The 14,152-nt window shown below is 43.7% G+C and overlaps 1 protein-coding gene across 2 annotated transcripts; it reads right to left on the reverse strand.

The window, feature by feature from the left end:
* Positions 1-8,459: 8,459 nt before the first annotated feature.
* On the reverse strand, positions 8,460-13,865 carry GPR83 (G protein-coupled receptor 83). 2 transcript variants are annotated; one of them, XM_024208683.2, is made up of 4 exons: positions 13,464-13,865; positions 12,070-12,195; positions 10,272-10,405; positions 8,460-9,427 (listed from the first exon to the last, which is right to left on the reverse strand). In XM_024208683.2, exons 1-4 carry the CDS (start codon positions 13,848-13,850, stop codon positions 8,803-8,805), a joined length of 1,272 nt encoding a protein of 423 aa, XP_024064451.2. In that variant the 5' UTR covers positions 13,851-13,865; the 3' UTR covers positions 8,460-8,802. The 2 variants fall into 2 exon arrangements, with proteins under 2 accessions (XP_024064451.2, XP_026507445.1); XM_026651660.1 differs by lacking the exon at positions 12,070-12,195.
* Positions 13,866-14,152: the final 287 nt, after the last annotated feature.

Consider the following 14,152-nt stretch of genomic DNA (forward strand, 5'->3'; position numbering starts at 1 on the left):
GCTGTAGCATATCAGTTTGATGCTCCAGCTGCCGGAGCATGGACTCTTGCTTTCTGTGTGCAAGCTGACGCCACCTCTCATCTTCAGCCCGCAACTTCCTCTGTTCCTCCCGCGATTCAGCCCGCCACCTCTCCTCCTCAGCCCGCGATTCAGCCCGCCACCTCTCCTCTCGCTCATATTGGGCTTTTTGGTAATCAGTCATTGACTGCCTCCACGCATTCTGCTGGGCTCTGTCAGCGTGGGAGGCAGTCTGAAGTTCTGTAAACATTTCATCACGCGTCCTTCGCTTCCTTTTTCGAATATTCACGAGCCTCTGTGAAGGAGAACGATTTGCAGCTGGTGGATGAGAAGGGAGAGGTGGTTAAAAAAGATACATTTTAGAGAACAATGTGTACACTCTTTCACGTTACATTTTGCTGTTCACATTACACAGCAGATGTGCTTTCGTTACAAGGTCGCATTTTTCCTCTTATATTGAGGGCCTGCCTGTTTGGTGTGAGAGATCACTCACGCAGTGCCAGGTCACAGATTTCAGCTTGCAGGCAGCCATGGTAAGACACAGTCTTTTGGCTTTTTTAACCTTCTTAACATGTGGGGATGGTTTCAAAGAGTACTGCTATCATTAACCATACCAAGCACCCGTTGGGTTGGCCATTTCAAATGGGTTTGCCATGTAAAAGGAGGGGCTGCGGTTTCAGGGTTAACGTGCAGCACAAACCCAACTAATAACCCTCCCCCACACACCCAATTCTCTGGGATGATCACTTCACCCCTCCCCCCACCGCGTGGCTAACAGCGGGGAATATTTCTGTTCAGCAGAGCAGGAAGGGGCACCTCTGAATGTCCCCTTAATAAAATTGCCCCATTTTAACCAGGTGACCGTGAATGATATCACTCTCCTGAGGATAACAAAGAGCGATAAGGAATGGATGTTGTCTGCATGCCAGCAAACACCGGGACCATACGCTGCCATGCTTTGTTATGCAATGATTCCAGACTACGTGCTACTGGCCTGGCGTGGTAAAGTGTCCTACCATGGCAGACGGGATAAGGCAGCCCTCCCCAGAAACCTTTTGCAAAGGCTTTGGGAGTACATGAAGGAGAGCTTTCTGGAGATGTCCCTGGAGGATTTCCGCTCCATCCCCATACATGTTAACAGACTTCTCCAGTAGCTGTACTGGCCGCGATTGCCAGGGCAAATTAATCATTAATCATTAAACACGCTTGCTTTTAAACCATGTGTAATATTTACAAAGGTACACTCACCAGAGGTCCCCTGTGTGCCCACAGGGTCTTGGGTGAGTTCGGGGGTTACTGGTTCCAGGTCCAGGGTGATAAACATATCCTGGCTGTTGGGGAAACTGGTTTCTCCGCTTCCTTGCTGCTGTGAGCTATTTACATTATCTTCAGGCTCATCTTCCTCGTCCCCAGAACCCGCTTCCCTGTGTGTTTCTCCAGTGAGGGACTCATAGCACATGGTTGGGGTAGTGGTGGCTGCACCCCCTAGAATGGCATGCAGCTCTGCGTAGTAGCGGCATGTTTGCGGCTCAGCCCCGGACCTTCCGTTTGCCTCTCTGGCTTTGTGGTAGGCTTGCCTTAGCTCCTTAATTTTCACGCGGCACTGCTGTGTGTCCCTGTTATGGCCTCTGTCCTTCATGGCCCTGGAGACCTTTTCTAATATTTTGCCATTTCGTTTACTGCTTTGGAGTTTAGTGTCTATAGGGTTAGGATGCAGCTGAGCAGGAGTTTTGCGGATCACAGTGGTGCCTAAAAACTGGACTTAGGCACCTATGTACCTTCGTGGATCCCACCCTAACAGAAACTCTTTTATACCTTCCTTTTAATGACACAGCTAGGATGGTTTGGGAGAACACTGTCGACAAGCCCTATTCCTTTGTTTTGACTATAGCAATGACACAGACGTATTTGTAACTTTGACCTATTACTGAGAAACACTGTAGTCTCTGTGCATTGGCTCAGTATGGGCCAATTATTCCACATCCTGATACCATTTTTATTGTATCTTAACTGAGGCTCATCTGGCATTTGAAAAGAACATTTGATTATTCAAGGTGCTTAGACAGACGTGTGTTCTTTATCTTTGGTAGTAACTTGACTGAACGGTTGCATAGAAAATAATACTGAGAAAATGAAAGATGTAGCAGATCTATCAAAAAAGGGAAGATCCCAGGATCAGAGGATACCAGGGCCCACATGAAGCTAGAGATAAATTGGTATAATTTAAGAAAATTAGGAAGCTATGTCTGAGCAACGTTAAAGTGCTCATTATAGAAAGACATCAGGGATACTCATGGAAGAACTTTACATACCAGCTTTCCTTTACTTTTTGTTGAATTACGTAGAGTGAGTGGGAGAGATTGAGGCTGGGGAAAATGCAGCTGGCCCAACATTTTCAAGAGAAAGTAGTGATTTTTGGATGCTTCCATTTTTGTTTGCTCACCCTAAGACACCTTAAAGGGCCGATTTTTTTTAAGAAGTGCTGAGCACCCGCCTTCGGAAAGTCAGGCCCCTGAGTGTCTCGGGTTGGGTGGCCCAAAATCAGTCACTTGAAAGCGTTGCCAGAGTGACTCAGACAATTAATCCACGTGCTTATTATTAAAGACTTGCCTGTCCTGTACAAGGTCTCACTCTTCAGAAGAAGGCAGCATCCTTAGCACAGCACCGGTCGTGTCTTTCACTAACAACTCAGCCATTACTTCTCCCATTTTAACATTTGCTGCTTTTATCCATTGAAATGAACAAATTTTCACTCCTGGTTTAGATGTAACTTTTGCACTTTTTAAACAAAAAGCCAGACAGGCACTAGGGAGACCTTTCAAAGACTACTATTTTTTCCCTTGGAGAGCATTCAGACTAGAGCGAGCTGCCACTCACAACCCGCTTCCACCAGTCGCTACCACAGGCTTTGTTCCTTTGTTCTCTGTATAATTCTGTATGGAGATGAACAAAACTCTCAGGATATAGGTTTTAAGCTAGGGAATGAATACACATTAGGAGCAAGAGCAGCTGGATTCTGGAGCTATAACTTAATTTTCAGTGGTCCAGAATCCAAAAGAACATTTTGTGAGGAACTTGAGAAGGAAGAAATTAGGGTTATCAGGAGAGATAACTCCTCTTTTAAATACAATAGTACATACTGAAAACTACATGAAAGAATTAATGTTGCAAGTCAAGCACTCAAAAGTTAAGACATGCCTGAATTAAAGTTGCCTGTGCATCCTTAATTTAGCTCCTTTGCCCATTATGATACAGTCTTTAATTACATGATCACATAGTCTTTTTCCACATGGGCCCTCCTCCATTCAGTGCACAGGATGAACAGTGCTCACTTAATGGTCAGCTATTCAGTATTTGTCTTCCTTGTGGTTCAATGTGTGGCCATAGGCCTTATTTAGTGCACACTATTCAAAGTGTGCTCTGAAGATAGAATAACTTCCTTATGGGCTTTTCTATGGGGCTCATCACTCTAGTATCTGAATGCTTCACAAACATGAATGAATTTATTTTCACAACATCCTTGTGAGATGAGATGGTTGTGGCCCAGGGATGCCCTTGATGACAACAGGCAGAGGACACAGGGGGTGCCTAGGGTTTTACAGGGAGCCCTTGAGTCAGATATATGCATACCCAGGGTGGCACTTGAGGTCTTTACTCAGAGCTCATAGCCCACCAGTCATCATCATCATTGCAAAGTGTATGTATGGATAATATTTCAGGAGATATGTATTTATACTAAAAATTCTGTTCTTAAAGTCCTGGCTTTTGAGAGATTGTGAAATCTAAAAGAAAGGAAATCTACAGGAATTAAAAAACAGCTGGGGGAGGAGGGGAAGGTGTCCTGTTTATGAATAAAGGCAAAAGATTGTTCTAGTAACTCTTGGAGTACAAAGTGACACATGGAATCCTTCACCGAGGAGGCAAACTGACTGTGTGCTTGTCTCGTAAAAAGAGGGTCACGAGTAGCCTGGCTGTAAAGCTCTGCAAAGATTTTGGGTGAGCAATACTCTACTAGACATGAGAGTACCCTTTAATTAGGTCTAGGCTCTAGAATGTGTGTTATGATTTTATTTTATATGTAACCGTTTGTTTCCGGTGCTTCTACTTGAATCTGCTTTGTTAAATAAACTTTGATTTGATTATAGTGAAATTAAGTATATGTGCTCTGAGGTAAGTGGAGCAGTGATCTGAGTTGCCCTGATTCTTTGGAGGCAGCAAATCTGTGAATACTGCAAGTATCTAGTGGACCAGGGGCTGGACACTCCAGGGAGATGCTCAGAGGGCTCAAACTAATCTATAGAGTGACATCAGGGCCTGTGGAGGACTGCAGTGCTTGGGTTGCCTATGGCCAGTGGAGTCAGGGTGCAGACCCACTGCAGGCACAGACAATGCTTCTCCACACTAAGGGCAGTTGGTAGCGAGGTGCCTCACAGCTTGGGTACCCCCGGGAAGTGTCACAATGATATATCCATATTTTACAACTGGGGGAATTGAGGCACAGAGACTGAGGTCAAAAGTATCCGCTAATTTTAAGTGCCCATTTTGAGACACCTAGGATCATTATATAGCATGTCATATGTTCAAAGCACAGCTCCAGTTAGGTTCACTTACAGCTGTGAGTGCTCAGCATTTCTGCAAATCATACCCTATGGGCTCAAGCCAGACATCCAGAAAATGAGGAACATGCAGTTAGGGACCTTCTGTAAAAAGTTGCCTATCATCACCTAGGAACTCTGTGGTTCAGGCAGGAATAGAATCCAATTCTCCAGGATAGCAATGAATTGCATTTTCCATGAGACCATCCATTCTGTACCGGCAATCCCCTGCCTCATTCATTATACCCCTTCCAACTTCTATAACGAATGAGGAAAGGGTCCGTCAGACAAGCCTCCCACACTACACAATGCTGATTCATCCCAGAGCAGATCATTCATGGGCCCGGAACGGAAGAAGGGTCTCGTGTTTCCAGCATTATACATTATGAATCATTAATTTCTGCACTTGGATAAAACTAGCTAAATAAAAACATGTTACCCTGGCGGCGGAACATAGAAAGAGCAATTGTTCAGAAAGCACACTTTGTATAGTGACAGCTGGCTTTATTTTCCTGTCAAGGAGTAAACACAACCTCCAATCTTCCTACTGCTTTATACTCTGCCTTTTAAGGGGAAAGCAGCTTCAGAGACTAGAAGGTCATGTATACTAGAGATATTAATGTCACATTTTTTTTCCTCCTTGTTCATGTCATCCTACCATTGCCTCTCTGAAAAGTAAACTATCGCTGTCATCTTTGCCGCTTGTGAGATGTTAGGTGATAATTTTAGACCACTAGTGTTAATGTCACAATTAAATTAAGCACCTAGAACTTAATTAAGTAATTACCTTCATGTATGATCAAATATATAGATTTCGGCAAAATTACTCCAATTCAAGGCTTAAAGTTTTGGCAGAGCTTGGGAAATTTTCTGTGAAACAAATTCCATTGATTTACTGCATGATGGATTGAGATATTAAGATTAGTCCGCCTCAGTTTTTCCCTTTTGCTTCTATTTTCACTTATCTAGATAACAAATAAAAAAAGAGTGCTAGGAAAAACCATCAGATTCTGAAAATGATAGCAGGGTATTTTTCTTTAGCACTAATGCATATTTGTCTGAAGTCAATAAAGAGTATTTCAGTGATGTTTCTTTTCATGCACTAACCTGGACTTGTTTTACAGATTATTTAATGTCAGTGGCCAGTCTCCTCTTGAGGTGCAGGAGAAGGTTAATTATTACATAACTAGTTCAAAAAATACCATGTTAACAAAGTGCTGAAAGATTTCTTATTGGCAATATGCTATCAAATGCATGTCTTCCTCTTTAAGGTCTCAGTCTTGCAAGGATGTGCTTGGGCAGGCATCCTCTGGCCTCTGTCAGCCTACGTACTATATGCTCTTTATCATAAATTTTAATGAATGGGGGGCAGATACTCAGCCACTGGAAATCAATGGAACAATGCTGAGTTACACCAGCTGAGGATCTGACCCATGGGCTATGTTTGTGGGTAAAAAAAACCCCACAACTGATTTTTTTCAGTCACATTCTTGCTATAAACTCAAATGTCAAAAGGTTCATTTCCCCCCCAAGATCTATTGTTTGAGTGGGGAGGTAATGGCACCCAGGCCCTGAGAATTACTTTCCTGCGACTTGCATGGGGGGGGAGGGGTTAGAGGTAGAGAGGATTGCTCAGATATTTGGGGGAGGGGTGTAGAAGCAGCTGACTCTACAGATCAGTGACATGCTGACTCTTAGGACCTTAACAAGAGAGTAACAGAGTAAAGCCTGATTCTGAGAGAGAGCTGGATAATGCCTTGAGAAGGAAAGCCCTAAGAGACCAGGGTGTGTGACACTCCCTCTGTTTAACACAGTGGTGCGTATACAGTGATAGGCTAGCTGACAAATGTTGCATACATTTTATTTTCTGTAAGTATACAGCCATGAAAAACTTGCACAAGTCAAAGGCGCTAGAAACTGGTACAGGACATCAGTTACAACTGGTTTCTCTTTCCATTCATGTTATTTTCATTTAAAAAACAGTCTTCTCTCTCCTTTTACTGTTAGCTGCTGAGTGTTTCATGTAGAACGGGGCACCTTTGGATAGTAATACACTGATAATGACCAGCTGATTTCCACACCATGAACACATAGGTAAACATCACCGTCCGCGATACGGCTTCTGGAGGCTCTGGAGTTTCCTTGCTTGGTATCATACATCTGTCCTGCTATTTTAAAGCAGATAGTTTGTGTGTACACGATTCCAAAGAGGTAATGTATACAGCATTTTAGAAGAGAACATATATAGTCCCTCGGTCTCTGAACTGAGAACAGCTATACAATTGCATTACAGAGCAAGAGAGCAATGCTAAATTCTAGAGGTAAGTTGCAGGATTTTTTAGTTTTATGTGATGTGATGCAGAGATACTCTGGTAAATAAGATTCTAAACCAAATACAAATTGGCTTGTAAACATTACTGTTCTAAATGAGCTTGTACAGTACTTTCAATGCACTAAGAAATGATTTCCTGATTTTAATTCTCTGACCATAAGAACTTCCTAAATATTCTTTCATTTAACTAGATTTCCTTAAAAAAATTCCCGGCAAAATTTGCTGAACTGTCAGCCAGAAGTCCAAAGTCATCCTTTGTTTGTTTGTTTATGTATTTTAAAAAGTACAGTTTCTTCCATCAGTGTGCCTCAACCCTGCCTTACAGAAAGCATCTATCAGGGTAATAGGCCAGTTCCATTTTTCCATGTCCATCCAACCTCTGGCATCTCTGATGATAATTTGGGTGATGGCGCTTGTGATGCAGACACTTATTCACTTGGAAATGGACTGAGACCAAACCATATATCACACAGGCCAATGAAGAGACATTACCAGGTGTAAGGTCGTGTACTAACCACATGTAGCGCTCCCTTGTGTCAGAGTGCAACACTGCAAGGGAGCCTCATCCCCAGCACCTCTGCTTGGCCCTCTGTATTGGTCCTCTCCTCACCAGGTCTTCCATGGCTTGGCCCTCCGGCCAAGTCACCTAAGTTCAGTCCCCTTCAGGGGTAATGAAAGGTCCAAGCTAAACACCCAAATAATAATCCTTCTATCCCTCTAAGGCTGCACTGAAGCATCCTCACAGGCCTTCCCTCTGAGGTGCCCTCACAAGAGCTTAATCTGCCTCTGCAGTGGGGCTTGCGTGCCCCGTCCTCAAGGCTGGTAGGTAAACTGAGGCCCACCCAGGGGACCGTAATAAGTGGTTGGCTTTGCTGCTTCAGATATGCTGCTGTTTCCCTGTGCCACTTCCTATCTCTAAATCCCCCTTGGTGTGCTATCCTACAGCCTCTGCTTAACCCGGCCTCCGTTTGGCGCTCAGGCTTCTGGCTTCTCCCTTCTCTGCTGAAGATTAGTAAGTCTTCCGCAGGGACTTTGGCAGCTTCCCCTAGGGATCTCCCTGCTCCTTGTAGCTGTAGCTTAGGGCTTTCCCCGATGAGCCGGTGCTGCTCCCTGTGAGTTCTGCCTACCTGCAGGAGAGTCTTGCCTTCTCTGCAACCTCTCCCTCCCTGGCTGTACAGTCTTCTCCTAACCCTTTCACGGCTGGGGTCAGGAATTAGCATTAAGTTACTATATCACCATCAGCGGAGGATGGCTGCTAGGTCATAGGCAAGGTTGAGCTTGGCTTGCCTTAAAGAGCCAGCCACCTGTGACCCATGGTAACAGCTTTCTGTTACTGCTAAATTGGGCTGGATTTAGCGCCATAATGGTGAAATTGTCTCTTCACCAATCCCATGTTCACTACAAGACATTTTTAACACTGAGACTCAATGTACTTAGATAATGGTTTCAGTGTTTTGGTTCTAGCTCAACAACAGGCAACACACACACAAACCTCCTAGGAAAAAGGACCGGACTGGACAGCATTACCGACGGATAACAATACACACAGAGTTCTTTGCTAGCCGCCAGTTCAAAATCAGTCTGACAATTAAAAGGGTTTTTTCCCCCTTCTCAAGGGCTTTGCTGTCTGTCTTCTCTTTGGAGGCTGTATAGATATACTACCAGTCTGCATTAAAGAGATAACTCTTGCTGATAGGAATGCATTGGGTTCTCTGCACAAACAGCACGCACATTGGTGTGTGCACTCTAGTGAAGTAGTCAAGGATTCCTGTCTCTCTTCATCACACCCGTCAGCTTTCACCAAATCCACCTGCAATCCTGGCGCATACTCCACGTGCTCCCATTTTATTGCATCATTCAACTCACAGCTACTATAGGTTCAACTGAAGTGATGTCTGTCTTCCCTGACTGGAGATTGGAGGTTGATGGAAGGACATGGGAGACCTGAGACCTCTTGAAGTTGCTGTTTTCTGGCCAGGCTACTCTGTAGGATGGAACTGTGGATGGAAGCCTGTGCTCTTTCGGGCTAGGTGGTTTTTTGCACATGTTGAGCAAAGACTTCAGTTCCAGTCTGAAATGTTCATTGAGCCAGCAGTAAATGAAGGGGTTATAACAGGTGCTGCTCATTGCAAACCAGTGAAAAGCAAAGTACAGGGCATTGTTGGTACGAATAGTTTGGCTGGAAAGGAGGACGACGTAGCAGTTCAAAGGAAACCAGCAAACAGCAAAGAGGATAACCACTACCATCAGCATCTTAATGGTCTTTTTGTTCTTCCTCCGAAGGGCGAAGTACTGCTCCGTGGTCACATCCCCAATGGCATTGCGCAGCCAGAGTTTCTTGGCCACTCTCAGGTAGGCAGCAGAGATGATTAAAAGGGGCAGAACGTAGAGCAAAATGAACGTTGTTAAGTCTAGATACTTCCAGAAGAGGTCAGCTGGTTCAGGGAAATCTGGGAGACACAGGCATCGGGTGACGTCTTCACTGCAGATAAAAGGACTGATCACAATGAATGAACAAACATGCCTGGGTATCACAGTAAGGGAGAGAAAGACAAGACTCCTGTCATACAACCAAAGAGCCAGATCCTCAACTGATGCAAATTCACATCATTCCATTGACTTCAGCAGAGCTATGCTAATTTACACCAATTGGGGAAGTGGTGCATAGCGTAGCTTACAAGAAATGTGATCAGAATAATTTCTCACCGCATGCATGAGATTATGATCTTCTTACGAAACTAATTAATTGCAACCTCTAATTACCAGCTGCACAAAATTAAGTTCTTAGGAGTGAAGCGAAACTCTCTCTGCCTTTCAATGAACTTCTGTATGTAAACGGTAATAAAAAAATTTATCACCTTTATGACCCGTTCCATCAGCAAAACACTTCACAAACATTACTTAACCCTCACAACAGAGGGTGACAGGTAGGTATTATTATCTTTATTCTACAGAAGAGGAACTAAGACAGAGAGGTTGAGTCACTTGCCCAGGGAGTCAGTGTTAGAGCTGGGGTTAGATAAGAACCAATTAGGGCCTCGTTTCCAGTCCTGGCCTCAATCAATGGGCTAGATCTCTAGCTGGTGTAAACTGCCAATTTATGCCAACTACGTATCTGGCCTGATGCATCTGACACGCTGTGTTGTTGATGAATAATACCAGAAGAGTAGCCATTGTGAAAGGTATCGATGTGCACTATGGACCAGATCCTCAGCTGGTGTAAATTGACATGGCTTCCTTGTCTTCAGTGAGGCTACACTTGCGTGTCCCTGCTGGGGATCTGGCCCCATATTTTTCTGCAGAACAAAAGCAGGGATCAGCCTTACCTGTATTCAAAAGTGAATAGTTTTTGATAAATAGCATGTGGGAGAGAGAAACACGTTGCCATAATCCAGATGACAGAGATGTAGACAATGCCTTTTGCAGTGGATATGCGAGGTTTCAGAGGATGCATTATAACCTGTTTGGAATAAACAAACATGTGGCCTGATGACATTTTAATAATTATGCAATTTTCCTCACATTATCTCCCACTCTTAAATACAGCAGTAATCACGGCAATTTAATGAGCAAACGCTGCATGGGAGATGTCTGCATTCAACTTCTATTGACTTCAGGTTACAGAACCAGAAAGTGAACTTGACTCTGAATGAAAGCTGAAGTAATTATCTTTCACAGTCCAAGCTGAGAGAAATGGATAAAGTAAGGCCCTGATCCTGCTACTGCAGCTGCGAAGGTGAACTTCTGCACCCACATGGAGATGGGTTGACTTCAGTGGGCTCCTGGGCAGGCACAAAGTTCTGCCCTTGCACATCAGTTTGTAGGTTGGGCCTAATTCAACAATATAAAAAAAGACAGGGATGGAGGCTTTTAAAATGCTTTCAATGTTTGTATTCGACAGCATCAGTGACACAAAGAAAGGTGGGTTTCCAGTATCATTACAGCCAAATGGTTTTCTGACAAAAAATGCATTTTCTGAAATTTCCTGTTGGGAAAGTTGAAATGAAAGCGCCCAAGATCCCAGGTTCCCCACTCCCAGGCTGGTGGCTCCCCAGCACCCTGCCCCAGGATCCCAGGGCTTCCAAGCTGGCCAACTCCTTGGCTCCTCAGCAGCCCCTCTGGTATGGAGCTTGCGACCAGGCTCCCTGCTCGCCCAGGCTCCAGGGGCTTTTAGCGTGCTAGGCAGGCTGCTGTGGCATCTGGATTGGACATTATTGAAAAATTCCATGTGGGTGATTCTGCAATGGAATGGATGGAGAACGCTCCTCTCCCAGCACATTTTGCATATCCTGCCTTGTGTGCCAGTTCCGAACACACATTTTTTTGGAAATGCAAAATTTTCCCTGGGATAGAAATTCCGGGTCCTGCCCAGAGCTAAATATACTATTTAAATTAGTGTCCCCTGTAAATCGTTTATTTGACAGCTCTGCTTCTTGTGTGAATTTAGCATATTAAGTTAAGGTCTGAAGATGCAGCATGTACCTGCATTTAGAATAATACATAATATTTTGTAAAGTGCTTTGAGATCCTTGGCTGAAGGAGTACAAGCAGTTCATTCAGCTTCACACTCCCTTTCTGAGGCAGATATTACTACCAACGTATTAGAGATGCAGAGAGGTTTGTGCAAAAGCCAATGGCTGACCCGGGAACAGAACCCAGGACTCCAGACTGCCAGCGCACCCCCTAGCCCAGTGGTTTTGTACTGGTGACCCCTTTCACACAGCAAGCCTCTGAGTGCGACTCCCCCCCTTATAAATTAAAAACACTTTTTATATATTTAACACCATTATAAATACTGGAGGCAATGTGGGGTTTGGAGTGGAGGCTGACAGCTCGCGATCCCTCCTGGAATAACCTTGCGACCCCCTGAAGGGTCCCGACCCCCGCTTTGAGAACCCTTGCTCTAGCCCCTAAATTGTACTTATTCCTCCTCCTTAAGTGATACCAGAGAGCTGATCAGAAAAAATATACACCACCACCTTGGCAATTCTTACACAGAGAGCCCTGTGCTAAACTCCTTAGGGTCTGAGGTGTTCAGAAAATGGATTTTAATTTCTTATTTTAAAATAAAGGAATGCTCCAGCATTTTCAATTCATGGCCATTTAGCTTAAGAGAACTCTCACCTGGTGTCTGTCCACTGCGATTGCTGTGAGAGTCAAAGCAGAGACATGGAGGGAGCAGTATTGTGCAAATCTACTGATGTGACACATCCCCTTCCCGAATATCCATGTGCTGTTCACAAACCGAGCCTAGGAACAGTCCAGCAGGGAATATATTTAGCTTTCTACATGCATCATTTGGGTACTTTTCACATGCCTGACATTCGACTCATTGTGCCATTGTCAGCACACTATTAGCTGCTCTTGTGGTCATTATTTGGCTTCCATCCCAAAAGGATTATTAAAAATCTACAGGTCACAAACAGGCTAACACATCACTCCTTTCTTTTATCTAATCTCTGTCTCCTTGATTTATTGGCTGATTACTGAAGCCTGCAATAGGACATTAAATAGAGTCAAGACTTTTGGGGAGGTGATCCAGAAATACAGTTATGTTAGTTTTCAGAGTAGCAGCTGTGTTAGTCTGTATCCGCAAAAAGAACAGGAGTACTTGTGGCACCTTAGAGACTAACAAATTTATTAGAGCATAAGCTTTCGTGGGCTACAACCCACTTCTTCGGATGCATGCCACTTTACTGTCCAGGCAATATGCACCAGCTAGTACGGTGGAGCAACTTCTAATGCATTTGTTTGACTTCCTTCAGAATATTTTCCTCCTTACCCAAAGAACTGCCAACAAGTCAGTTCCCCTCACCCAACCATCCCTGCTGGATACATGGATACTCCTGCATTCCTGATCTGGATACAATGCAAGTATCTCTTTTCACCAGATCATGTAACATGATGCTGATCATTAACCATTTTTTTTAAATAAGGGAGATTCATGGTATTACATTGGAAGCTCCTCAGGGGAGGGAAAATAACTAAATACTAAAATTGTGAAACTACAACCCTATTATGCTTACTAGTTTAGTGCCAACAATGTCCTTGGGCATAAACCATAGGTGCAATTTTAATTATTATTACATTTCTAACTGGATCATAGAAATTAGAAAAGGAAAAGACCTGTTAAATCTTCCAAAAAGCAATGACTCCACCCCTACAGACATTTAAAACTAGTCTGGAAAGATTACTAGCAAGTGTTTCATAGAACTATCTTGCATTAGCAGAGGATAAACTGAGAATATAACTCCATATAACAGGATAAAGAAAAAAAGTCATTAAATTAACTCTAATGCTTTAACATGACTGGAAGTTCAAATTGCAGCCTCGCATTTACTACTGTGTCATTTGTCATTCCAGTGAGTGCAAGTAACAACAATCAGAGGCAAACTCCACACACTAAGCTATTTCTGTTAAGTGAAGAAAAGGCAAATGATACATTTTCCATTACAGATGCTCATAATATACAGAAAAGAAGCAGAGCGAGAGGGAACAGACTTCTGTCAGGTTCTTACCAAAGTAAAGGGAGTATTGAGCAGCGTTATCATTATGTCTGCTACAGCTAGATTCACAATAAACAGGCTGGTCGCGGAGTGCATCCTTTTGTTTTTGATGATGACGTGACAGACCAGGACATTCCCAAAGAGCGAGAACACTATGATGAAGGAGTATGCCACAATGAGCAGGGCTTTCACTGTAAGATTTTGAGACTCTGCCCCATATCTTCTCCTGCCCACAAAGCTCTGCCAGTCAGCAAGTGTGTAGTTATTCCAGGAAAAAAAACTGGAGATGTTGGGTATTTCAAAAGATCCTTCAAAACTTCTGTTGATGGGAAGCTTTGCTGATCTCTCAAAGGCATTAGCTAAGTATGGGAGAGAGAGCCATATATAATGAGTAACCATTTCTGAAACGCTGCTTCTTTCCTCAGATTCAGAAATAGCTCATCTATGAAACAATACTGTGTGTCCAGTCAATGGGAGGCTTGACGAGCTGTCGTTTGCTTTCCGTAGCACAATCTGTGAACAAAATGCAGAAATTATCAGCCAAATCAACAGCAGGTGATCCTGACCAGTGCTGTGGCTACGCAGATCTGACACTCAGTCAGTGTAGACTTCTCTTTCAGCACTTTTATATCTCCCGTCTCAGGCAGGCTGCTAGCAAGAATCTCCACCCATTGGATGCTTAATATTACTGCTACTCCGAT

This window comes from Terrapene carolina, unplaced genomic scaffold (genome assembly GCF_002925995.2).
Source record: "Terrapene carolina triunguis isolate 2854851 unplaced genomic scaffold, T_m_triunguis-2.0 Scaffold97, whole genome shotgun sequence".
In the NCBI taxonomy this organism is placed as follows: domain Eukaryota; kingdom Metazoa; phylum Chordata; order Testudines; family Emydidae; genus Terrapene; species Terrapene triunguis.